This window comes from Notamacropus eugenii, chromosome 3 (genome assembly GCF_028372415.1).
Source record: "Notamacropus eugenii isolate mMacEug1 chromosome 3, mMacEug1.pri_v2, whole genome shotgun sequence".
Classification (NCBI taxonomy): Eukaryota; Metazoa; Chordata; class Mammalia; order Diprotodontia; family Macropodidae; genus Notamacropus; species Notamacropus eugenii.
The window spans coordinates 104,399,896-104,426,791 of NC_092874.1; the positions used below are offsets into that span (position 1 = coordinate 104,399,896).

Sequence of the window (26,896 nt, forward strand, 5' to 3'; positions counted from 1 at the left end):
TATCAGAGTTTTTTTTTTTAATTTAAGGCCTCTTGTCTCTCAGAGAAGCTCTCTGGATGTCATTATTACTATTATCTTCTATTTGTTCTAAATATTGTTGGGGCAGGTTGGTGGCTCGATAAACAGAATGCTGGGCTTGGAGTCAGGAAGACTCATCTTTTTTAGTTCAAATTTGGCCTCAGATACTTACTAGCTTTATAACCCTGGGCAAGTTCTTCAACTTTCTTTGATTCACTTCTTCAACTGTAAAATGAACTGGAAAAGGAAATGGAAAACCATTCCAGTATCTTTTCCAAGAAAACTCCGGTGAGATTATCAAGAGCTGAACATAAGTGAAAATAACTAAACAAAATTGTATACCCTTCAGTGTATTTCTGGGTTCATTCATTACGGTTTTGCAGATGAGGAGAGAGTGAATATAGTGGAGTGTCATGTGGAAATGGGGGATATGAGAGAAAAAGAAGGTATGGGGCACATTGGAAATAGTGGAGGATTATCTCCTAACTTTATGCCCCATAATGAAAAGGAAGATGACCTTAATAATACTGGGACAGAAGGGAAAAGGTTAGCTCAGTCATCCTTTTGAACTTTCTCTGGCTAGAGTGGGAATGAATCCCTTGGTGGTTTCAGTTCTTAATGTTTTGATAATAAATGTTCCCCCTTTTAGAGGGTAGAGAATAAATATTCTCATTAAATATGATTTTATTGACTATAAATAACCACTTCCCTTTTACAGATAAGAAATGTAAACAGGTAGGGAAAAACAGTCTTCTCTCCCATTATTTAGTTAATGCAATTATATAATTGTGTTTTCTTTGTTATGTGGTTTTATGCAGCTGTAAAAAATATCGGACTCACAAAACTCTTTAGATCATCAAATTACACTATATTATTCTACATATTTGTAATACCATGTCTTATCCTTGCTGATCACTAGTACTTTCTATGTACAAAAAACAAGAGGTGACAGTCCTGATCAGTTCTATTCTGGTCAGACCACATCTTGAGTAATGGGAAATTTTAGGGATAATATTGATAAGCCATAAACATGGGGAAGTAAGGATATAGGAAGGCTATCATGAAAATAGAACAAAAAGTAGTGATTTCCTTCTCTTTGGAAGTTTTTAGTTGAGGACACATAACCACCTGTCAGTAATATCGTCAAAAGGATTCTTGTTCAAGCACTAGTTGGAGTAGGTGCTGTCCAAAGTATCTTTTACTTGTGATGTTCTAGGATTTTGTGAGTCAGTTCCTACAAAGACATGTGTGTATGTGTACATATACATATATGTGTATATATGTATATATACACACATACATATAGATGGATAAAATATTTATTCTTTTAACAGCATTGCCTGAAACTCTATTAAATTATTATTTTTAATTGAATATTATCTAAGCTATAAAACAATTTAAGATGTATAAACCATTGTGTGTATATATATGTGTGTATATATTACATGTATGTATGTATTTTATACTCTAAATTAAAATGTCAGGAACATTGGTGATATTTCAGATACATGAAAGCAGATAGTGTCTGGACACAAAAAGAATACTGGTCTAGGAATCAAGCAGAAGACTTGGGTTTCAATCTTGGCTTGACCTTTAAGTAACATGTGACCCAAGTAAGTGAACAGTATCTTCATCTGTGAAGTGGAGGTTGAATTAGATTATTTCTAAGATCTCCTGTAACCCTAAATTTCTATGATTAGAAAAACAAACAAAAAGAATAGCTCAGGCCCAGGTCAAACAGGATACAAATTAGGAGTAAAGAATGACAAAAATATGACGCCTGACCTCTCAATAACTGACATGATCACAAGCATACAGGACAAACAAGAAATATGAATGGATCATGAATTGTTTGCATAGGTCAGGGGCATGTTTTAGGGGAAAGAGTCAAGGTTAAGGTGATGGAAAAGGGTAAATGAGGAGTGGGTTGAAGAAATGAGCAACAAGATTTGGAGATCTATAGGTGGAAGGGACCACATGCTATTAAGCATCATCAAGGGATCTTGAAACTAAGTCCTTGAATTATAAATACAATGATCTTGGTACTAAATCCAAGAAGGCTTCATAAGAGAGGTTCACATTACACAGTACTTGATAATCAACAAATCTTTGAGATAGGTGATATATGTATTATTAGACATTCAGGTAACTAGTGCATAAAGTGCTGGAGCTGGAATCAAGTTAAATCATAACTCAGATTCTTACTAGCTCTGTGACCCTAGGTAAGTCGTATAACCACTTTCAGCTTCAGGTTACTCAACTATAAAAAGGGAATAACTATACCCCATATTTCAACAAGGTTATTGTAAGGATCAGATACTATACAAAGTGCTTTCTGCTATTTATCATTATCTCTATTTTACAGATAAACTAAGAATAAGAAAAGCTAAATGATTTGCCCATGGTCACATAGCCAGAAAGGATAAGACTTCAGGTTCAGGGGACTTTTGCCACTACACCATACTTCCTCTCATCAAATTGCCATATATTCAGTGTTTCTCTCTCAGGAAATGATTCCTATAGATGTCCCCTCATTCTTATTCCACTGTTCCTACCCCTGTTCCCCAGTGGAAGCAACTACAGTTTCATTAGATTTAGAGTTGGGAGGAATCTTAACATTTAGGCAAAAACCCTTCACTTTAGAGATGTGGAAACTGAGAACCAGAGACAAATAAATTGTACAATATCATATAGTTTCTAAGTGGAAAGTCAGGATTCAAGCCAAAGTCATTAGATTCCAAGTCCAATGCTATATACACAATAACGCATCATATATCCAAACTGGCATCTCCCTCCTTTCCCATAGGCAACACAGCCATCAGCTGCAATACATGGAAGGTGCATGGAACAAAACAGAGATGGTTCCTGGCTTCTTTCTACAAGGCTTCTCTGAATTCCCTCACCTACAGCCTTTCCTCTTTGTGCTCCTGTTAGTTGTACACCTGGCCACTCTGAGTGGAAACCTAATCATCCTTGTGTCTGTGGCCTCAGTTGCCACTCGCCCCCCCATGTTACTCTTCCTGTGTCAACTGTCAGCTATTGAGCTCTGCTATACATTGGTAGTAGTGCCCCGCTGCCTAGCTGACCTGGCCAGGGGTCAAACCCAGGGCAGTCCCATCTCATTCCTGGGCTGTGCAGTACAAATGCAGATGTTTGTGGCCCTTGGGGGTGCTGAGTGCTTCCTGCTAGCAGCCATGGCTTATGACCGCTATGTGGCCATCTGCCACCCTTTGCGCTACCCAGCCATGATGACTCCAGGGCTCTGTGGGAGGTTGGCTATAAGCTGCTGCCTTGGGGGACTGGTGGTCTCCCTATTTCTCACAGTGGCTATCTTCCAAATGCCCTTTTGTGGCTCCCACCTGCTGATTCACTTCTTCTGTGATGTCACTGCCTTGCTGCACCTTGCCTGTACCCGCAGCTATGTGGAAGAACTGCCCTTCCTTGGGGCCTGCATTGTGCTGTTATTGGTACCCTCTTTCCTGATCCTAACTTCCTATGGTGCCATTGTGGGTGCCCTGCGACGTCTACATTCATCTGGGGGCCGCAGGAAGGCTGCATCCACATGTGCCTCCCACCTGGCAGTTACCCTGCTGCACTATGGCTGTGCTACCTTCATGTATGCACGACCCAAGACCAGTTATGCCCCAAAGCGGGACAGGACTCTGGCACTTGTCTATACCAATGTGACACCTCTCCTTTACCCACTCATCTACAGTTTCCGTAATCGGGAAGTCACCACAACCATACATAGGGTACTGAGGTTGAAAGGAGATGGCCACTCCCTCGTTACTGGGTGACCCACCCCCTCCAACCCTAAGGACAAGCAGTGAAGCCTAGGGTGGGGCAGGGAGGTTCAATACAACTCCAGGCATTGTCCCTCTTCTAGTCTTGTTCTGTCATTTAGATATTAGCATCTAGTGTTCAGGACTGGGAAAGGAATGGATTCAAATCTCTTGAATCCTCTGTTCTAACCCTCTCATGCTAATGGAGAGATCCAATCCCTGACTAAAGATCTCTCATCACATCAAAGAAATAGGACACAAATGTACATGCATACACACAAAAGATAATTACAAAGTCCAAAATGTGTAAATGGATTTAGCTCAGACCCATTGTACTCCTGCTGAGGCAATATGTGGGGGGCTCAGGAAGGCAGAGTGTGGGAGTGAAGGAAGATTAGTATCAACAGAATGGGGTGAGATGAGGGAGCACAGCTTTCCTGGAGAAGGTAAGTTTTCTGAATTAGATCTTGGATATGTAACTGATGGATATAAATTGGTCTTGAGGTTGGTAAATTCTCACCTTGGAACTGAATGAAAGTTGCACTTTATTTGGTATTTGCTGTTGAAAGCTGAAAACTGTCAAGGTGGGAAGTCCATGCATTTTCACAGTCCTGTGCATTTTCCCTTCTTTGAAGTTCTGTCCCCTTACTCCTGGGGATGAAAGAGACTGAAACCAATTGTTCAGGAATTTCATTCCTAACTGCTCATTCACTACATTTGTTATATTTACTTGATGATAGACATTGTTCCTTCAAGCTATATGCTAAAAGTGGATTGTGGTAGTGACAGATAGAATTGGACTAAACCTGTGACAGCACTGAGTTCCTTAGTGCACCTCTCTCTGTTTCAGCCAGCTGCTTTTTATACCCAAATTGAAAGTGCCTAACATGTCTAGACCCTTAGCAAGTGATTCTGAGTTGAATTCTACCTTGATCGCACCCATTTTGCTTGGTTCTGACTAGAAAGCACTGGGTCTATGATGATGGAAAGTAGTCCAGAATAACAGAGTAATTTAAAGGAAATAAGACTGGATTTGACGTGACAGCACCCAGGTTTATATCCACATGCTAGCTGCGTGACCTTGGGCAACTTACAGACTCTCTGTAAAAATGTCTATAAAATGAACTAGTTGGGCTGAATGATTTCCCATGTCCCTTCCAGATCTAAATCTGTGATCTCTTGCTCCTGAGGCCACAGCAATGAAAGACCTTGGAACTAGTCCATTTTCTGAAGACCATGAATCCTCAGTATCTCTCTTTATCAGACAATATTGACAGGTTCAATTTCAGCTTGCCAAGGAATTGGTCCAACACATAAACTTGAAGCCAGAAACTGTGAATACACAGAAATAAAGTAATTGGGTCAGAAAGGCTCCAGAGATGTGTACTGAGACTGAACAATGAGGATAAGAGTTAGGGAACCTTTTAAAAATGTATTTATTTTGTTTATTTAAAAGAATTGATTAAAAAGTGTCATATGCTACATCATTGATTTAAGAATGTTATTTCAGAGATGCAGCTCTCTGGCCTTATGTTACACATTCTGGACCCCAGATTGTGCTCCTAAGGAGATATTCAAGCAGCAGTGAATATTTCAAGAAGAGTAACAGGATAAGTCAAAAATTAGCAGAAAAATACACCAAATTGTTACCATTCCACAAACTGATGTTTATCATGCTTAGATTTTAAATGAATTTTCTTCAAAATCTTAGGAATTTCTTGGCCCAGATTGCTTGTCAATAAACACTGACACTTTTTTTGTTGTACTTAGATCCAAAGTCACACAGTTCAATGGTTAACATGGAGTCTTAATACCAAAAACAAATCTAACCAATGGAGTGGAGCTTAGTGTGACTATCAGATCTATACAAATTAATTTAGATTTCTGAGAAAATAAAGGGCATATTTTGTTAGCAAGATAAATAATTTCTGAGAAAGTCTTAAATATTTCAAAGAAAACAAGAAAGTGTTACTATCACATTCTAATCTGTAAGGCCATTATAATAAGGAATGTCAGATACAGAAGAACTCCAATGCTGTAACAGTATGTACCCCAAAATAAACAAGGGGGGGCCTGCTAACACATTTTCTTTGATCTTCTTCTCTAAAAGGAAAGGCTACTTTTGAGGGGTTAACAATCACTTTAAACAGGCACAGGTATCAGAGAAAATCAAAATTTCAGACATTCTTTCATATGTCAGATATAAAATAACATTAACATATCTATACAGAGACCAGAGAGGGAAGCACCAACATCTGGGTTTTCCATACTGGAAGGCTCCTTAGTGGCTTTCCAGAGTCTCTTCTGGCCAAAGAAACACTTCATTAGTCTAAATTTTTCCAATTGCTCTATAATACATATACATATATATGCAGAGAGAGAGAGAGACAGAGAGACACAGAGAGAGAGAGAGAGAGAGAGAGAGAGAGAGAGAGAGAGAGAGAGAGAGAGAGAGACAGACAGACAGACAGACAGACAGGCAGGCAGGCAGGCAGGCAGGCAGGCAGAGAGAGAGACAGAGAGAGGGAGTGGGAAGTATTTGAGGCAAATAGCTCTTACCACAACTGGCTAATTCACTTAGGCTATACATTTCAGAATGCTGTCACCTCTTCATTATCATCATAAATGTTAATTAGCTAATTCAGTACTACTCATAACTCTTCAAATATTCTCTTTGAATCTGAATAGGGAGGGGGTGGAGCCAAGATGGTGGAGTAGAAAGACATACATACTCTAGGTCTTCCCCCACAGCCCATAAAATAACTGTAAAGACAGACTCTAAATTCTAGAGGAGCAGAAGCCACCGGATGATGGAGTGGAGGAGATTTCCAGGACAGAGTGACCTGGAAGGCTGACGGGAAAGTCTGTCACACTGGATGGACAGCAGATTACAGCCCAGCCTGAGCAGCGTGGCACTGGGAAAAGCAAGACTGTAGCAGGCTTCTGGGACAGAATTCCTGGCAGCAGCAGTGGAGGTCCACAGATCCCTCAACCCACAGGTGCCAAAGGCAGCTTCAAAGGTCAGTGAGAGGGCTTTCTTCACCTCCCTGTCAAGGAAGCAGGGTCCTGCTCTAGCCCTGACCCTAGGCAGCGGCAGCAGCAGTGACAGCATGATAGCTGTGGTGGCAGCGGCAACACCAGGCAGCAGCCAGTATCCATTGTTGGAGCCTCAGCTTAAAGCCCCTGGGGGAACTGAGCAACTGATCTCAATCTCAGCCATGAGCCAGGCTGGGGAGTAAACTACTCTCCCTTGACTGTGCCACCTTGGAGGAACTGAGAACTTACAGGTCTCCAGAGCATACCCTACTCTAGACAAAGGACCCAAAAGTCAAGTAACTAGTTGGGAAAATGCTCAAAAAAGGAGAAAAAAAATAAGACTGTAGAAGGTTACTTTCTCGATGAACAGGTATTTTCTCCCGCCCTTTTGGATGAGAAGAACAATGTTTATCATCAGTGGAAGACATAATGAGGATGAGGCTTGGGCCTTTGTCCGAAATACTGCAAGCCTTGATCATTCAAGAGAGCAGAAAAAGAAAAGTGATGCACAACCCCAAAGTGAAACCAAACAAGCAACCCTATGACTCATCAGATGAAGAGGAAGAACCTTGTGCAAAGCTTACAAAGCAAAATACAGACTCAGTACCTTCACTTAGCACAGAGGCATTTCCTTACCTGGGAGATGCCACCATGGTTTACACAGATGGCTGCTATTCCAGTAATGGGAGGAGGAAAGCTTGAGCAGGCATTGGTGTCTATTGGGGGCCAAGCCATCCCCTAAATGTGGGTGATAGTCTTCCTGGATGACAGATGAACCAAACAGTAGAAATACGTGCTGCCTATAAAGCAATCGAACAAGCCAAGAATCAAAATGTCAGTAACTGGTTCTCTACACAGATAGTATGTTTACTATAAATGGTATAACAAGATGGATTAAAGACTGGGAGAAAAATGGCAGGAAAAAAAGTACAGGAAAAGATGTCATTAACAAAGATTTTGTTAAGCTTTATACACTTATTCAAGGCATAGACATTAAATGGGTGCATGTTCCTGTTCATTCAGGGTTTTGCAGGCAATGAAGAAGCTGATACATTAACAAGAGAAGGAGCTAAAAAAATCTCAAGAATCAACATAGCATAATTTTTATAACCTAATTAAAGAGCAAACCAAGTGACTTTTAGTCATTATTTGCTTGAAAATTTGCCTACAAGACATTAACTATTGCAAGTGGACTTGGGAACATTCTTGTTTGATCAGGAAGACCTTGTGGTTTTCTGCTGAAGTATTATGGTTCAGTATGTTAAACTTCCCTTCACTTTGCCCTGAACAACATACCTATTTATCTTTGGGAACTGTTTGGGATTTCAGCATAAAGTTGATATAGTTGACTATTACCCAACATTGTTCTCTCTCTTTTTTTTTTTTTTGCATTGAAATTTGATCCTGAAATTGAGTTAGTGTTTTGTATAGACATTCAGAAAGTGCTAAATAAAATAATAATGATGAAGATGGTAATATTGTCTTTTGATCTATCCCAGGTGGCTCTTTCATTTAAAAAAAAAAAAAGGTTGCTTTGCAGCTAGATTAGAATTGAACATGATATCAGACCTCAGATGATTCATAATTTCATCAGTGTGAGCACTTCTTCCAAATAAGATACCCAAAGAAGCTACTATGAATATGCATATGCATTCCCAGGGTTTGTTCACAAAATATAATAAACTCTCCTCCTTCAAGACAAAACCAAAATATTTATTTGGAACATTGCTATTAGGATACCACAAGGTAAGATTTAGTAAGGAAGCGCTGTCATCACAAGCAAGTTAAACCTCCACACAGGCAAGTTCTTCCCTCAGCCCTCTCCTTTTTCAGTCTGCTTCTCTCTCCACCCACACCTTTCCCTCCAAGCAATACAATATATATTGTCTCCAATCAAATACTTGATTGGCTTAGTGCCAAGAAGCTTGGAAATGAGCACTTAATTGGAAAGGTGGGAATCCCTGTGGCCGGAGCCTAATTGGCACCAGGGTTCGATGTGAGCCTATTGATGGGTGGGGAAGATCTTATATCACATTAACCTTGCACAAGATTGTAGTGGGGATCAATTGAGCTAACATTTTCAAAGTACTCTCCAAACCTTAAAGTACTATACAGATACTAACTATTATTGTTATGAACCTTTATATGCAGCTTTATTGTTGGCAAATCATTTCACATACATTATCATTTAATGTCTTTGTGTTCTTAGCTATAATGTTACTTTCTGTATATTCTATGTAAGTTATTATTTAAATATTAAAAATCTGCCAGAGATATATGATAAATCAGAGGATTAGGGAAAACTCCACTAGAAAAATAGTTTGGAACTAAGACAAAAATGTTGAATTCTTAGCCAGGGAGAGAAAACCTGAGCCAAAATTGGGGTGGAATTAAATCAATAGAAGCATTCTATCCAACAATAACTTTCATTCAATATTTATTTTATTTTAATTTTATTTATTTATTTGACATTGACTTCTAGTTCATAGTTTTTGAAACACTTTCCAATCAAAAATTCTTCTTATGGGAACAGGAGGGAATATAAGTACCATGGTAAACATTAGGAATGGAATTTCCCAAGCTGTACAAAGATGAACTTTGTATCTGTTTTTTGTGACTGAAATACCTCCATATACATGATAGCTCTACTGTCAGATTCCCCCGATATTCCAGTCTTTTTGAATCCTCTTCATTTCCCTGGCTGGGCTGTCTAGTTTCTCTGTGTCTTGGCTACAGAGCTCCTCCCAAATGGATTTATTCTGTCTCCAGATAAAGCCCTAACACAATAAACATTTATTATTTAATAGTAGTTTGGTTTCACATAAGATATTTGACCTGAAAGTATAACAGAATCAGAGATTCTTTGCCTGGAAGAAACTTTAAAAGTCATCCAGTTCAATCTCTTCTACTCCAAGTAGAATCCTTCCTTTTATATCACTGAGAGGTAGCTATTAATTCTCTACTTAAATATTTTCAGTAATGGAGAACGTGACATTTTTAGTATTAATATTAGAAAATGCATATTATTATGTTTAGCTAAAAATGGTCTTCCTACAACTTTCACATATTGGCCATAGAGCTAACATCTTTTAAAAATTATTTTATGTCTTCCTTAATTTATTAATTTATTTGTTTTCAGTTTTCAACAATCACTTCTGGGGGATTGAGCCAAGATGGTGAAGTAGAAAGAAGCACATACTCTAGCCCTCCACCCACAGCCCACAAAATACCTGTAAAAAATGACTCTCAACAAATTCTAGAGCAGCAGAAGCCACAGAATGACAGAGTGAAAGAGATTTCTAGCCAAAGGTAACCTGGAAAGCTGACAGGAAAGATCTATCCCATGGGACAGTGAGTGGAGCAGAGCCCAGCCCTGGCCATGCAGCACGGGGAGGAACAAGACTGAAACAGGCCTCTGGGGAAGAATTACCAGCAGGGACATCCCAGATCCCTCAACCTGCAAGCAACAAAGAAAGCTTGAAAGATCAATGTGGGAGAGCTTTCCTGGCTGGGCAAGAGGGGAGTGGGGTCCTCCCACCACTGTAGAGGTGACTGCAGCAGCAGCAGCAGGCAGCAGGCAGGTACAGTGGACATGGAAGCAACCTGGGTCCATTGTCCAGGAAGATCAGCTTAAAGCCCCTGGGGGAATTGAGCAGCTGATCTGAATCTCAGCCCTGAGCACTGTCCTGGGGGAAGGAGGAGCACCAGGACCCTCCTCTTGACAAAAAATTCAGAAGTCAAGTAACTGGGTGGGAAAATGCCCCAAAAAGGGAAAAAAAATAAGACCATAGAAGGCTAATTTCTTGGTGAACAGGTATCTCTTTCAATCCTTTCTGATGGGGAGGAACAATACATACTGTCAGAGGAAGTCAAGGCTTCTACCTCCAAAATGAATATGAAATGGGCTCCAGCCATAGAAGACCTTGAAAAGCGAGTCAGCAGCCTGCTAAAGGAGAACCAAAAAAATGCTGAGGAAAATAACACCTTTAGAAACAGGCTAACTCAATTAGAAAACGAGGTCCAAAAAGCCAATGAAGAGAAGAAGCCTTTAAAAAAGCATAAGCCAAATGGAAAAGGAGATTCAAAAGCTCACTGAACAAAATAGGTCTTTAAACATGAGAGTGAAATTCAGGGAAGCTAAGGACTACACCATAAACCAAGAAGTTACAAAACAAAACCAAAACACTGAAAAAATAGAAGATAATGTGAAACATCTTCTTCAAAAAACAACTGACCTGGAAAATAGATCCAGGAGAGACAATTTAAAAATTATGGGAATACCTGAAAGCCATGATCAAAAAAAGACCTTAAACATTATCTTTCATGAAATTATCAAGAAAAACTGCCCTGATATTCTAGAACTTGAGGGAAAAATACATATTGAAAGAATCCACCAATCACCTCCTGAAAGAGACCCAAAAAGAGAAACTCCTAGGAATATTGTGGCCTAATTTCAGAGTTACCTGATCAAGGAGAAAATATTACAAGCAGCTAGAAAGAAACAATTTGAGTATTGTGGAAATACAATCAGGATAACACAGGATCTGGCAGCTTCAACATTAAGGGATTTAAGGCCTTGGAATAGAATATTCCAGAAGTCAAAGGAACTAGGATTAAAACCAAAAATCACCTACCTAGCAAAACTGAGTGTAATACTTCAAGGGCAAAAATGGTCATTCAGTGATACAGAGAACTTTCAAGCATTCATGATGAAAAGACCAGAACTGAATAGAAAATTTGACTTTCCAACACAAGAATCAAGAGAAGCATGAAAAGGTAAATAGGAAAAACAAATAATAAAGGACGTTCAAAAGCTGAACTGTTTACATTCCTACATGGAAAGATAATATTTGTAACTCTTGAGACTTTTCTCAGTATTTGGGTGGGTAGAGGGATTGTACACACACACACACACACACACACACACACACACACACACACACACACATATATACATAGAGAGTACAGGTTGAGTTGAATCAGAAGAGATGATATACATAAAAAAATAAAATTAAGGGATGAGAGAGGAAAATATTGGGAGGAGAAAGGGAAAAAATGGAATAGGGCAGACTATCACTCATAAAAGAAATAAGAAAAATCTTGTTCAATGGAGGAGGAAAAGGAGGAGATGAGAGAGGAAAAGTAGAGCTTACTGTCTTCATATATGGCTTAAGGAGGGAATAACATGCTCACTAAATTTGGTCTGAAAATCTATCTTACACTATAGGAAAGTGGGGGTGACAGGAACAAATAGAATGAGGGGAATGATAGAAGGGAGGGCAAATGGGAGAAGGGAGTAACTAGAAGTAAACACTTTTGGGAAGGGACAAGGTCAAATGAGAGAATAGAAAAAAGGGGGAGCACAGTAGGATGGAGGGCAATATAGTTAGTCTTATACAACATGACCGTTATGGAAGTCTTTTGCAAAACGACATATACATATATGTAGCCTGTATTGAATTGCTTTCCTTCTCAGTGGGGATTGGTGGGGAGGGAGGGAGGGAGAGAAGCTGGAATTCAAAGTATTAGAAACGAACGTTGAGAATTGTTATTGCATATAACTGGGAAATAAGAAATACAGGTATTGGGGTATAGAAATTTATCTTGCCCTACAAGAAAAGGGAGAAGATTGGGATAAGGGAAGGGTGGGATGTGGTAGAAGGGAGGGCACATTGAGAGAAGGGATAATAAGAATGCAAAGTGTTATGGAGCGGGGGGAAGGGAGAGATGGGGAGAAAATTGGAACTCAAAATTTTGTGGAAATGAATGTCAAAATCTAAAAATAAATAAATAAAACTATTTTTACAAAAAGAATCACTTCCATAAGTTCCAGATTTTCTCATTCTCCCTCCCCAAGATGGCATGCAATCTTATATGGGTTCTACACATACATTCCTAGTATACACATTTTAATATTACTCATATTGCATAGAATTAAAACAAATAGGAGAAACCGTGAGAGAAACAAAACATAACATAGGACAAAAACAGTCTACTTCATTCTGCATTCTGACTTCATAGTTCTTTCTCTGGATGTGGATGGTATTTTGTATCATGAGTCTTTTGGAAATGTTTTAGGTCCTTGCATTGCTGTGAAGGGCTAAGTCTATAGAAAGTAGTCCTTGCACACTGTGGCTGTTACTGAGTATAATATTCTCCTGGCTCTGCTCATTTCACTCAGCACCAGTTCATATAAATCTTTCCAGGTTTTTCTGAAGTTCATGTGCTTATTATTTCTTATAGCACAATCGTATTCCATTACATTCATATACCACAACTTGTTCTGCCATTCGCCAATTGATAGGCATCTCCTCGAATTCCAGTTCTTGGTCACCAGAAAAAGAACTGCTATAAATATTTTTGTACCTGTGGGTCCTGTTCCCATTTTTATGATCTCTTTGGGATACAGCACTAGAAGCAGTATTGCTGGGTCAAAGGGTATGAATATTTTTATAGTCCTTTGAGTATAGTTCCAAGTTGCTCTCCAGAATGGCTGGATCAGCTCACACAGCTTAGAGCTAACATCTCAACCACAGAATGCCTAAATTTTTTCCAGAAGATGACTTCAAATATTTGAAGATATTTATCATATTTCCACTTAATCTTCTAGACCATTCCCATCAGGGGGCACAGTCGTGAGTGTTCTTACAATGCATTTGTTCTAGCTCCTGGGTGACAAAAAGTATGTGTAATGTGTAATTAAGGCATAGCCTCTATACTCATGGAGTTTTCATTCTTGGAGGTGGACATGACCCATATACAACTAACTATAACCAGAAATATAACATCAGAATTACACAAGAAAACTGCAAAGTGATCTCATTAGAGATCTAAGAAAGGGAAAATCATTTCTGAATTTATTACCTATATGCATGATTTATTTGTACTTACGACTATTAATAATATAATTATATTATTATATTATATAATTATATTACTATATATAATTATATATAATTAATAATATAATGTATAGATTGTAACCTGCCTCTCATTAATTCTTCTCATTCTAACTGCATAAGAGTATGAGTTCCTTGAGAGCAGAGACTGTTTTCTTCCTTTCTTTTCATCCCCAGCACTTAACATAGTGCTTTGCACAGAGTAACTGTTTAATAAATGGTTCTTGACTTGATTTATGCCATTGTGATGTAGCTATCAAAACCAGTGGTTGGGCAGAATAAATAATTTCTTGCATATTTCCATGAAATATGTCACCTTTCTTTCTTAGTTTGCCAGAATTCTCTTTTAAAATGTAATACCCAGAACTACATAAAATACTAGAGTTACCATCTGACAAGGACAAAATACTATGAAACTAATTGGATTCAATTTTCTAAAAACTAAACACATATTACCATTGCTTATTTGTATTGAGCTTTGTAATCCAGTAAAACTACTTCCTTCTAAATAAAAGACTTCTGAATTATAGCATGTACAAATTTGAAAGGACTTTAGACGTAATTACTCTAACCCTGTTTTAGGGATACTAAAATATAAGACACGATACTAAAATGTAAGAGTAATAGTTAAGTAAGAAATTATGTAAGAGATTATAAAAAAAGGAATTTTTGTGAATTCCTAGGCTGTCAGGTTGAATTATCCAAGTTTCAAATTGATGGGAACAGTTCTGTTTTTAGGTTTCTATGTCCTTAGGCTTATTTTTGTTTTTCTTTTCTGATAGCAAGAGGAAGGTGGTTGTACAAAGGAGCATGTCTAGACACAAATTCCATGTGTTTTTTAACTACATCCCTCAGATGACTGCACTTGAGTTCACAATGTGAGTAGCCTCTGAGCCAAGATGTTTGGAAAAAGTGAAGGAAAGGCTTGTAGAAGGTGAAAAGAAGGAGAGAGATGAGAATAGATGCCAGGCACTGCACCTTGATAAAGTGAGTACAAGATATATAATCAATCACAGCATATTTCAAAAGAATCTCTGGTTGATATTCCAAGACATTCTTCTGGGTATTTTGGCAAGGGAGAATCATTTTAGAGCTATGCCAGGATGCCAACATTCCCAGGATTATCTACTTCATTAAGATGAGATAAGAAGTACTTCAGCAGTTTTGCCAATGCTTTCTCATCAAAAACATGTACTGATGTACTGCTTCTGCTATGTTGGGAAACAGAGAAAGATTCAGGGAGATAGGAGGTTTAGGACTAACAAGAGACATTTGGTAGGGTAACTATATGATGTGAATGCCAAGAGTGTTTGCTTAAGTCATTGTCTTCAATTTATGCTTCTACCCTATTTTCACTAAATGCCTCCTACTAATGATTTGCATGGATCACTATGGTATGATCTGTCAAAGAATACACTGGATAGAAATTAGGACCAGTGATAACAGTACCTACAACTTACATCTACTTACAACCTAAAAAGTAGTGAGTATTTTTAGTGTTACAAAGTTCACTACAATAGATGAGCACTGGGGCCAGAATCAGGGAGGCCTGTATGCAACCTTGGGCAAGTCACTTAACCTCTGCTTGCCTTGTGTTCCTCAATTGTAATGTGGGGATAATAATAGTACCTGAAGGTAATTACAGGATTGTTGTGAGGATCAAATCAGATAGTATTTGGAAGGTACTTTGCATAGTCCCTGGCAGATAGAAGGTGCTATATAAATGCTTTTATTATTATAGATATTGTTATTATTGTTCTAGGACGGATAATTATTTAACTATGGAAGCAGTATCATTAAGGATGGGAGTATCATAAGTAAACTATGACATTCCCTATATGGCTAATATTAAAATTGGAAGACTGAACAAGAGAGATTAGTCCAAAAAGTCAAGTGAGTCATTTCTAAATCCACTCTTGATGTGCTTTGGAATAAAGCTGCCATTCTTGTTTAGGGAAAGAAGAGATTAGAAGCAATGACTGGCCATTCCACACCAAGTGAGTGATACAATAATCAGGTTAGACCTTAGTCTGTTTGAAGTTTCAGGCCCCATAAGCTGAGAATAAATCATATCCTCATTTATATATCTATATTTTTATCTTGTTATATTATTTCTGTTTTTGTATAGGTCCCCTACATTAACATACACTAACACACACACATTCACACACATATACACTTGTGATGTGAAAGGTATAGAAATGAGGAAAACAAAATATGTGAGAAGAAAGAGCACTTAGAAATTATGGTAGTGGCAAAAAGGATATAGACCTGGCAATAATTCTTTGGAGGTGCAGATCTCTAAACTCCTGCAGCCAAGGCACTTCAGGGGCCACGAAGGTCCAGGAGCCTTAGGAAATGTAGTAAGGAGCATACAGTGAAAGAAAATTGATGAAGACAAGGTTCACCTGAGTGGCTCCTGAGGAGTGGATTCTTAGTCACACAGTCACAGAATTAGAAGAGACCTCAGGAACCACCTAGTCCAATTCATTGTCTCAACTAGAATTCCCTCTAGAAAATACCTGACAAAATTTAGTCTTTTCTTCGAGATATCAAGTGAAGGGAAACCTCCCAAGCAGACTATTCCCCTTTTAGATAGCTCTATTTGGAATCTGTTTCTTCCATCAACCCTAAATTAGATGTTTTGCAACTTGTACCTATGACACCTAGTTCATGGGCTCCTATATCTAGAGCCTAAACAAAAGCATCTCATCCAAATCCTTCTTTATATAGATGATTAAACTGAGCCTCAAGGATGCTAGTGAATGCAAAATGTTTGTAAGAGCTTGCTATGTTTCAAACTCTAAAGTGCCAGAGATATAAATTTTCTCCTCACAACACTCTGATTGTTTTCACCAAAGTGTCAAAATTACTGTTTATTTATCCCTGTTAAATTCCATTTTATTAGATTTGATCCTATATTCAAATCTTTAGAGATCTTTTTGAATCATTCTGTCAGCTATATTAGTTATTCTTTCAGAATTTCTGTCATCTGTAAATTTGATAAGTATGTCATCTCTTATTTTATTCGTCAATGATCAAAAATATTAAATAGGACAGAGTCATGTATAAATTCCTGGAGTATTCCAGTGGTGGCCTTCTTCCAATAAGGCCTTAGGTTAACGAGACTGAAGATCCAAAGCTGTATTTTTTATCCCTTATAAGTACACTCACTATTAGCGATGAATAGGAACAAGAACTAACTGAATATTTCCAGAATCCTAACGAAGGCCATGGAAAGAGTCTCTCAAGTATCACCATCTTAGTCCCAATAAATACTAATCTTTCATTTACAAATGAAGAAAATGTTGAATTTCTGTTCAACTATATCCATCCCCATGCTGTCCTTCTACATTTTACATGTGAAGTAAATGTTTTTTTAAAATGGACTCTCTCCCTCCAACCTTCCCTTTCTTCCATAAACCATAAAAGAGACTGAATCTGACAGTGTATACAATATTCTGCATTTGTGTTTATTACTTCCTTACCAAGAGAAGGAAAGTATATATCATTATTGGTGCTAAGATTGTTCCTTTCATTTAATTTGAGTTCTGGTGTTTTTTATTTTTTTCATTTATATGGTGGTCAATATGTATATTTTCTCTTGTTACTTCTGTCATTACACTGTATTGATTCATACAAGTCTTCCCATGTTTCTCAGAATTAATTTAAATTCACCATTTCTTACAGAAATGTCTTCCTTCTTTCCCTGACTTTTGAATAGTACAATTTGTGCAGCCATTTCCCCATCAATGTGCACCCACTGTTTCTGGTTTTTGCTACCACACAAAAAAAAATGTTACTATGAATATTTGGTATGGAATATTTTAGTACATTTCAGGACCTTTCTTTCTTTAACCTCCTTTGCTTACATGCTAAATTCTGTAATAACTAATTGAAGGGGTTTTCTCTCATGATTTTAAGTTATTTTCCAAAATATTTGTACCAATACAGAGCTCAACCAAAATTATAATATCTTTACCCTCTCCCTCCAACATTTTCATCTGAAAATTTGACAAGTATCTCTTCTATGTATTCAGCAAAGATATTTATAATATAAATAAGATGGAGATAATTATAAAATCCTAAACTAGAAGCATCCTCCAAACGGATATCCATGTGTCAGAAAATCCTCAAAAGTCTTACATGAACTGATACAAAGTGAATGCAGAACCAGGGGGACATTGCACATACTAACAGCAACACTGTGTATTGATCAACTATGATTGACTTGGTTCTTCTCACCAATACGATACTTTGAGACAATTCCAAAAGACTCAAGATGGAAAACACTTTCCACATGCAGAGAAAGAACTGATGGAATCTGAATTCAGACCAAAGCATGCTATTTCTTGCTTTTTGTGTGTGTTTTTTTCCTCTTGCAAACTTTAGTATTTGGAGGGCAACAGTTTCTTCTTTAACTACATGACTAATATGGAAATGTTTTATATGATTGCATGTATATATATATATATATGTATGATATCAAATTGCTTACCATTTTAGGCAAAGGAGAAGAGTGGAGGAACAGAGGAAGGGAAAAAATTTGGAACTCGAAATTTTACCAAAAAATGAATGTCAAATTGATATCCATCAGCTCTCTTTGATTATAGTAATTAAGCTATTGATGAATATATTTTACTATATTTCTTCGCAAAGTTATCACAAGAGACTTAGTTCAGGGTCCTGCTGGAGTCTAGATACACTATTTCTACATTATTTGCTAGATTTACCAATCAAGCCACTCTAAAAAGGAAATGAAATGAACTTAGTGAGCCTGTTCTAATTTCTATACCCACTGTTTACTTAAAAAAAACTAAGGAAAGACATAGAAGTGGCTAGGTGGATAGGATATGATACTGGAGTTAGGAAGACTCATGTTCATGAGCACAAATCTAGGCTCAGACACTCACTATCTGTGGAGCCCTGGGCAAGTTAACCTTATTTACCTCAGTTTTCTCATCTGTAAAATGAGCTGGAGGAAGAAACTACTCCAATACCCAAGAAAACCCCCAAAGGAGTCACAAAGTCAGACATGACTGAAAGCCACTGAACAAGGAATGATATGGGATATGAGATATGTTGGGAGGAGTGGGGTGGGAGCACAATAGTTAATACTTTAGAGGCCATAATTCCTGAAAGAAGTCCAAAGTCCTCAAAGGGTAGGAACAAAGAGAGAAATCTGGTAATTTTGCACAGGATTTCTTCTCTGAGAAATCTACAAAGAAAGAAGGGACCCCATTGAGAGGAGAAAGATTATTGTTGAATCTAAGGACTATGGGGCTAGAGTGAAATTGGCTAGTATTACCACCCAGAAAACATATGGCATTGGGGGCCTATTGTTTCTTTGTTTAACAAGCTATCTGCTTCCTCACCTTGTCTCTTCTTATCTCTTAGATCCTACTTTCTTCCCTGTACTTTCTCAGTAACAAACTATAACCATAATCTGCTATTCCAAGCTGGAAATTCCAATGGTTCCTAGCTGATTGGTGCCTCCATAGCTGTGTCCTCGAGAGTGAGAACCCAATCAGATCCACCAAAGTGAACCCCCACTCTGATAAAAATCTCAAGTAAGTCTAACTGAGAAGCTACCAGGAGCCCCAAAGCTCTCTGAATTGCCTTGAAGGTGGACTCAAAAGACTAGTCCATCTAGGGTTCCCTCCTTACTGTGGCCTGGAGACCATCCTACCTGAGGTTCCTTGGCAATATCCCTAGTGGTATCCTTTCTTTGCCCCAATTTAGAGGTAACAAAATCATAATTCTAGAGATGAAAAGGATGTCCAATGCCTCATTTTATAGATAAGGAAACTTTTCCTCATATGTTTTTCATTTTTTGAAAAGGGAGATTAATTGCCCAAGATTACAGACAAGATTTAAACCCAGGTCCTCTGACTCCAGAGTCAGTCCTCTTTCTACTAAGTCACACTGCTCAGCCCCATTTTGAAGGAAGACAGAAGGCTGCCCTGGTTTAGAAGTATCAGTCCAGTTCCCCAGTGTGAAGGGCTCATTAGACTGCCCCAGAAACTTCTGCTGTCTTTTCCTCTTGCTCTCTTGGATATCAACAGCTAAGACAATATCCTCCATTTTGGGTCCTTCTATTAAACTTCTCTCACAGAAGGGACCACTACTTTCACCTTTTTAACCTAGTAATTGACTCTAACAGTTATCAAAATTATTGGAAAATACCAGTCTTCCATTAAATAGACGAATTATGTGTGTATATGTGTCCGTGTATGTTTTATGTGTATATGGAGTGTGAGGAAAAAGGGGAGGGCTGTATGCATATCAGATTGCATGTGATAGAAATGTTGTGTGGGAAAGAACTGCTTGCCCCAGAAGCCAGTGTGTTGAGTCTTAGAGCTAGTCTGTGCAGAAATTTCCATATAAAACTACCTATGAGGGAATGAAGGAGCCCTCATCTCCATGTGGCACTCCTGAAGGACACACTACATTTTTCAGGTTGAAACAGACTTACAAATTATCCATCTGGGTTTTAATTAAATCTCTGCTTCTGCTTTCTCTTGAGTTCTTCTTTCTGGGCCTGCCTCCTCCTTTCAGTTCTCTCATTCTGTCTCTCTCTGTGTCTGTCTCTGCTTGTCTCTCTCTCTGTGTCTCTATCTCTGTCTCTATCTCTGTCTGTCTGTCTCTGTCTGTCTCTGTCTGTCTGTCTCTGTCTGTCCATCTGTCTCTCTCTCTCTCCCTAAATCCCCTCCTTATCTTTCTTCCCTTTTCTTCCCCTGTTTTCCCCAATAACTCCTTTCCACACATTCAAGGTCACAGGACACACAGTTGACACGAAATCACACTAAACAAGGCCCCAGACACCACTTTGTAGGTTGTGGCAAAACTTTTTTTTTTTTTTATTAAATCTCTGGTGACTGGAAGAGTAGTAATGAGCTCTCACAGTTCTAGATGATTTAACAAACCTGATTCCTCCCAGATAACTCTGACCCTTCCATGGCTGACAGTCTAGCAGGCCTAGTCTAGAGTTCAAAGTCAAGCAGAGGTAAGGGTTGGCCATTCTTTGCCTTCTATCATCCTGTCACTCTAGAGCCCTGCCAGTTCTGCTGTTTTCGATGTGCCCGTTTTCCCCCATGTCTGCTAACCTGGGGATTTTTATTCATTTTTCATTGCTCTCCATGTATGAAGGAATGTTCTCAGAGCTTTAACTTCCATTCAATAGAATACGGATAATTAAGCTTGCATTGCCTACTTCACAGGGCTACTGTGAGAATCCTTTAAGATATTGGGTGTATAAAGTATTATCTTACTTGACAATAACCTCTGTGCAGGCAAGGGCTATTTCTCAACTAAAGTTTGTTTAAAAATATCTCACTTTACCTTTACCACAACCTTATTATTATTTTCTGATATGATTTTTGATCGAGGGAAGAAGAGCTCTGAGAATCTGGATACACAGAGGCCAATAAGGGACTAGTAAAAGTAAAAACAGAAAAGGGAGATACTGTTTCAGAAGGTACAGACTGATTCAAAAGTAAGAAAATCTTAACAGTGGATGTTTTGGGGTTCAAATGGGAGTATTTTCCCTGTTTCTTATCTGGATTGTCTCTTTTTTTGCATTTTACATTTTCCCAATCATTCAGGCTCCAAACCTATGTGTTATCTTTAACTCCTCCACCTTGGATTCCCCTATATGCAATATGTCACCAAGCCCAGGTGGATTTCTCTTTCAGACTGTCTCTAGTAAGACTTTATTACCTTGAACCCAGATTGTTATAATTCCCTCTTAACTGTTTTCCCTGACCCCAATTTTGGTGAAGTCCAACCCATCCTGCACAGCAAGGGATCAGACTGATCCTTTTAAATGTTAAACTATTGCTGCATCACTGGTATAAATCCCACTTGATCATAATGCACAATCTTTGTAACATATTGTTGTCATCTTTTAGCTAGTATTTTATTTAGGATTTTTGCCTCTATATTCATTAATGAAATTGGTCTGTCATTTTCTTTCTCTTGTTTTACTCTTCCTGGTTTCGCTAACAGAATCATATTTATTTCATAAAGGTAGTTTGGTAGGACCCCTTCTTTTCCGATTCCAAATAATTTATTTAATACTGGAATTAGTTGATCTGTAAATGTTTGACAGAATTCATTTGTAAATCCATCTGCTCCTGGTGCATTTTTCTTCACCTTCAAAATCTTATGTCAATGGCCAAATGTTAACTACTATTAGCTAATGTGTGTGTATATGTGTGTACACATGTGGATGAATGGATGGATGAAGGGAAGGAGGGAAGGTATATATGTATAATCTCAATCCTAAATCCTGTTCTTTTTCTCTTTCTCCTCTACTATAAAAGAAACCTTTTCTCTTACCTCTCGCTGCCAATCATATTCAGTTGGTTCAAGGGAATAATTGAACTTTATTATAGCATTAGGGTATTGAGAATACAAATCATATACAAGTAGAGTTACCACAGGTTAGTAAGCTTGTAACCAAAGGTCGATGAGCTGCCCTAAAAAGGGTTCAGCAAGCCCTCACACCAGATATTCTCATGGCTCCAAGAAATTGTAGCATGAACAGCAGTCACACACCAGTGAAACCACCTTGGCAGATGGGCTAAATCAAGTTGAGGATAACTGATGGATCACAAACCCATCAGTGACTTAAGGGGATGTCTATCCCAAGCCTGTGAAGACTTCCTCTAGCAGAGGATGATTTGTCACAATGGCCAAGAAGGTGGCTTAGCAGGCACTGTGGAATGCTTAGGTCAGACATTAAAGATTCCAAGGTCATTCACTGTATCCTGGGCCATCGCCAATTGTACTGAGTTTTTTTCTTGCCGCTGGATTTCTATGACTCTGGGAAAGATAATGAGACTGACAAATTTGGACAACTCTGCCTCACTTAAATCCAATTCACCCATGAATCAAGACATTACCCCATGATGTCATTGGTCCTCTTCAAAAACAAAAGATAAACAACAACAACCACTTGAAAGATTAAATAACCCCTTCCTGGCACTCCCATCATTCTCCTCATTCTCCTTTTAGTCTGTGAGTCCCCTCTCTTGACCTTGACCTTAAAGTTATTGTCCTTGGGCTAATCTGCTTTAATCTTCCACACAATTATTTCCAGTCTCCCTGTTTGGTTTCTAAAAGAGAAGGGCGTCTCCACTCACTTGCTTCTAGCTTTTAGTGAAAATTGGTGTCTATGTAATTACCTCCCTCACCAAGTGGCTTCCATCACCTCAACACTGACTTGAGGAATCCTATTCTCTCTTTATACCTCCTCTCCTGTTCTTGCCATTTATCCTTCCTCCACAGAATTCTTGCTCCATTTCCCCATTCTGAATCAGAGTATCTTAGATTTTCTCTGATCCTCTGGTTCTTGACCACAAATTTTCTGGTACTCTGTGTTTCCAGCACATTCTAAATTCTCTGTAAACTAGTCTATCTCTGTCCTAGTCTCTTAGTTCTATTTATTATTGCTGATAAACAAACAAAAAATATTTCTAAAACTTGTATTCACAATTCCATCCCCAAAGAATAAAATCGCCTGGCTCTCTTCTATTGCATTTATTTTGACCCCTTTAAAGTATCTCTATTTGGATACTCATAACAAACATTTACATTTGAATGAAAGCTATCTTTCTAAAGAAATTCCATTGTCTTACCTTAAATTATTTTAAATAAAGAAACCATATTTCTATTATGATAGAAAAGTCCCTAGCTCCAAATCTGGAAAGTAGAAAGGTTATCATCCTTCAGTGAACTTTTGAAAGAGGTGACATTTTACCATAGAGAAATAAAACTTCATTTTAGGAAGATTAATCCTAACCCTGCCCCAGAAGACAGAATAGATTGAAAAAACTGCAACAACTGGAATTTATATAGACCATTCTAACCTTTTAATTCAATAAACATCTATTATTTCTATCTCATTTAATACTCAAATAGCCATGTGAGTTAAGTAGTACAAGTATTATTATCGTGATTAAGAAAATAAGATTTTTGAGAGATTGACTTGCCCGAAATCATGTATACTGGACAAGGTAAGGATTAAAACCCAGGAATCTTTACTCTAAAACCAGTATTCTTTCTACTAAGCTACAAGTGAAGAAAGATCATAGAAATTTCCTTCTCCTTACATCTTGTTTCCTTTCTCTTCCCTGTTCTCAGTCCCTAACCACAAAAACCACTGTGCTAGGGTTGTGGGAATAGATTCAAAGATTGCCCTATAAAGTGTGAAACTTTGAGTTAGTAGATTAATGAAATAAATTAAGCATAAAATAATGGGTTTCCACTACAAAGAGGAAGGTGGAAAGGACCAGTAAGTGACTGATAATACAAATGAAGACTCCATGATATTTTAGGGGTTCAGTATACAGATGGAAATAATTGACTAGAGTTTAAGTTGTAGGCTATGGATGAAGATAAAAAAATTGGAAATCACAGAACCATAGAAGTCTAGGATTTGAGAGCCAGAACAAATATTAGAAATTTGAAAATTTAATCCTTTCATTTTACAGAGAAGGAAACTGAGACCCAGACAGACCTCAAAGCACATTTGCTCAAGGTCACAGATATTAATGAGAGTATTGGTGCTAGATGTTCCATATCCATACTTTCTTCATACTCAACAATTAAGAGTTGTGTTCTTCAAGAGAATCTAGAAGAATAGAATACGGCAGAGGATCTTATTGCACATCCCCAAGGGGATGTAGAATCCTGTTACACATTCAAAGTTGGCTCAGGTGCCTCCAGCTTCATGAGTTAACCATTCATATACTTTTAAAACTTTACCACAGGACTTAAGATTGTTGTACTTCTCACAAAGAATAAATGGAGTGATCCTCTGTCATCAGACCAAAGAACTCATGAGATCATCCTGCTGTATAGCTTCATATTTGTTGATCATTATGAATGATTAAAATATGAAATCATCTGGATCCCACATTTCCTTCTCAGCCTTTGTATTTAACTTCATCATTATCATACTATTATATGAAATCACTGGATGACTGATTTTAGCTACAATCAACCAGAAGAAAACATCTGGTCCATCACTGATATTATAGTGGAGAGATACAGAAGAGTGAAAATACTATCTGAAACTGGAGGCATCTTATACCACATGGTCTTCCTGAGCAGTACTACCTTCATTTTTGACATTTATTTCTCTAAGTTCACAGATAAACTCACCATATTCTGAGTAATAAACTCCTATCATTCTCAAAGATTTAGAGTCAAAGAAAATTTAACAAAATTCTGACTGTCCTAGTTTACCACATGACTTTGGGAAAGCCATTTCTATTGTATACAGTTTTAATTTCCTCATCTATGAAATGAAGGGGTTGGACTAAATCTGAGGTTCTTAGCCTTGGATCCATAAACTTTTTTTAAAACTTTAATAATTGTCCTTTAACATAATTGGTTTACTTGATAGTTCTATGTATTTTACATTATGTATTTAATGCCAGTATTCTGAGATGTGATCCATAGGACTTCACCAGACTGCTAAAGGGGTCCATTACATAAAAAGGAAAAGGACCTGTTACCTAGAATATTTTAGTTTCCTTCCAATTTTAAGTCCTATTCTATGTGAAACTGAGTCAATCTCATCATGTAAGCCTTACCTCCTACATGGAAATCACCATAGCAGAAACCACTCTAACCTCAAGTAGAAACTCATGTTTTTGAGGGGGTATCTACAATACATTTTTGGGACCAAATGACCTCTTAATGTATTTATCTAAGAAGGAATACTTCCTATATATCCTGGCTTTGTTCTAATACCACCAGTAAAATGGGGCCAGAGTATTACTCTTTTAGTAACCTTAGCAAACCTTAGGAATCACTTGCCCCATGAAATGGTAGGAGAGAGTGAAATATAGCCCGAAGAAGTTGTAACACTCAGATGCCTGATGCAAATGAATTTAACTTATTTAAACAATTAAAGTTGTCACAGTATTTGTTCTGTATCTAATTGATGAGGTTGGCATTAAGGAAACATTTCAAACATGTGTTGGATGTCCCCGATCTATGTCCTCACACTTTAGAGAAATAGAAGAACCAAGAAAAAAAAATCCCACTATCAAGGCAATCAAGCCTGACACATGTATGAAGTTAGGAAACAAATTTTGTAAAAGCTATTTGTTCTAGAGAGGTGAAATTTTCCTGAGTTTGGACATCATTAGACTTAGATCAGTGAAGACAGTTGGGCCACATACCTGTTTACAGAGCCCCTTCCAGAACCTTAAGGCTTAAGGATAGAATAAAGTACTGAGATTAGGAGGGAAGCAGAAAACTGGGAAAGAATTTTTACAACTAGTGTCTGTGATAAAGGCCTCATTTCTAAAATATGTAGAGAACTGAGTCAAATTTACAATACAAGCCATTCCCCAACTGACAAATAGTCAAAGGATATATGAATAGGGAGTTGTCAGAAGAAGAAATTAAAGCTATCCATCATCATATGAAAAAACTGCTCTAAAGCACTATTGATTAGAGAGATGCAAATCAAAACAACTCTGAGGTACCACATCACACATATCAGATTGGCCAACATGACAAAACAGGAAGATAATAAATGTTGGAGAAGATATGGGAGAGTGGGAACACTAATTCATTGTTGGTGGAATTGTGAGCTGATCCAACCATTCTGTAGAGCAATTTGGAACTATGCCCAAAAGGCTAAAAAAATGTGCATACTCTTTGACCCAGCCATATTGCTTCTAGGACTGTACGCTAAAGAGATCATAAAAATGAGAAAAAGTCCTACATGTACATAATTATTAATAGGAACTCTTTTAGAAGTGGCCAAGAACTGGAAATTGATGGGATGCCCATCAATTGGGGAATGACTGAACAAGTTGTGGTATATGAATGTAATGCAATACAATTGTGCTATAAGAAATGATGGACAGTCAAACTTCAAAAAGACCTGGAAAGACATATGAATTGATGTTGAATGAAATGAGCAGAACCAGGAGAACATTATACACAGTAGCAACCACGGTGTACAAGGACTGTTTCTGATATACTAAGTCCTTCATAGCAATGCAAGGACATAAAATATTCCCAAAAGACTGTTGAGGCAAAATACCATCCATATATAGAGAAAAAAACTGTGAATCAGAATGAAGAATAAAGCAGAGTATTTTCTCTTGTGTTATGTTTGGTTTTGGTTTTGGT

At 37.8% G+C, this 26,896-nt stretch overlaps 1 protein-coding gene and 1 pseudogene across 1 annotated transcript; both read left to right on the plus strand.

Annotated features, from left to right (window-relative positions):
• The first annotated feature begins 2,849 nt into the window (after window positions 1–2,849).
• Window positions 2,850–3,815, plus strand: LOC140531856 (olfactory receptor 10AC1-like). The gene has a single exon (XM_072650529.1). The coding sequence runs from the start codon at window positions 2,850–2,852 to the stop codon at window positions 3,813–3,815; it is 966 nt and encodes a 321-aa protein (XP_072506630.1).
• A 3,425-nt stretch (window positions 3,816–7,240) lies between these two features.
• LOC140531857 (ribonuclease H1 pseudogene) lies at window positions 7,241–7,937 on the plus strand (annotated as a pseudogene).
• The last annotated feature ends 18,959 nt before the right edge of the window (window positions 7,938–26,896 follow it).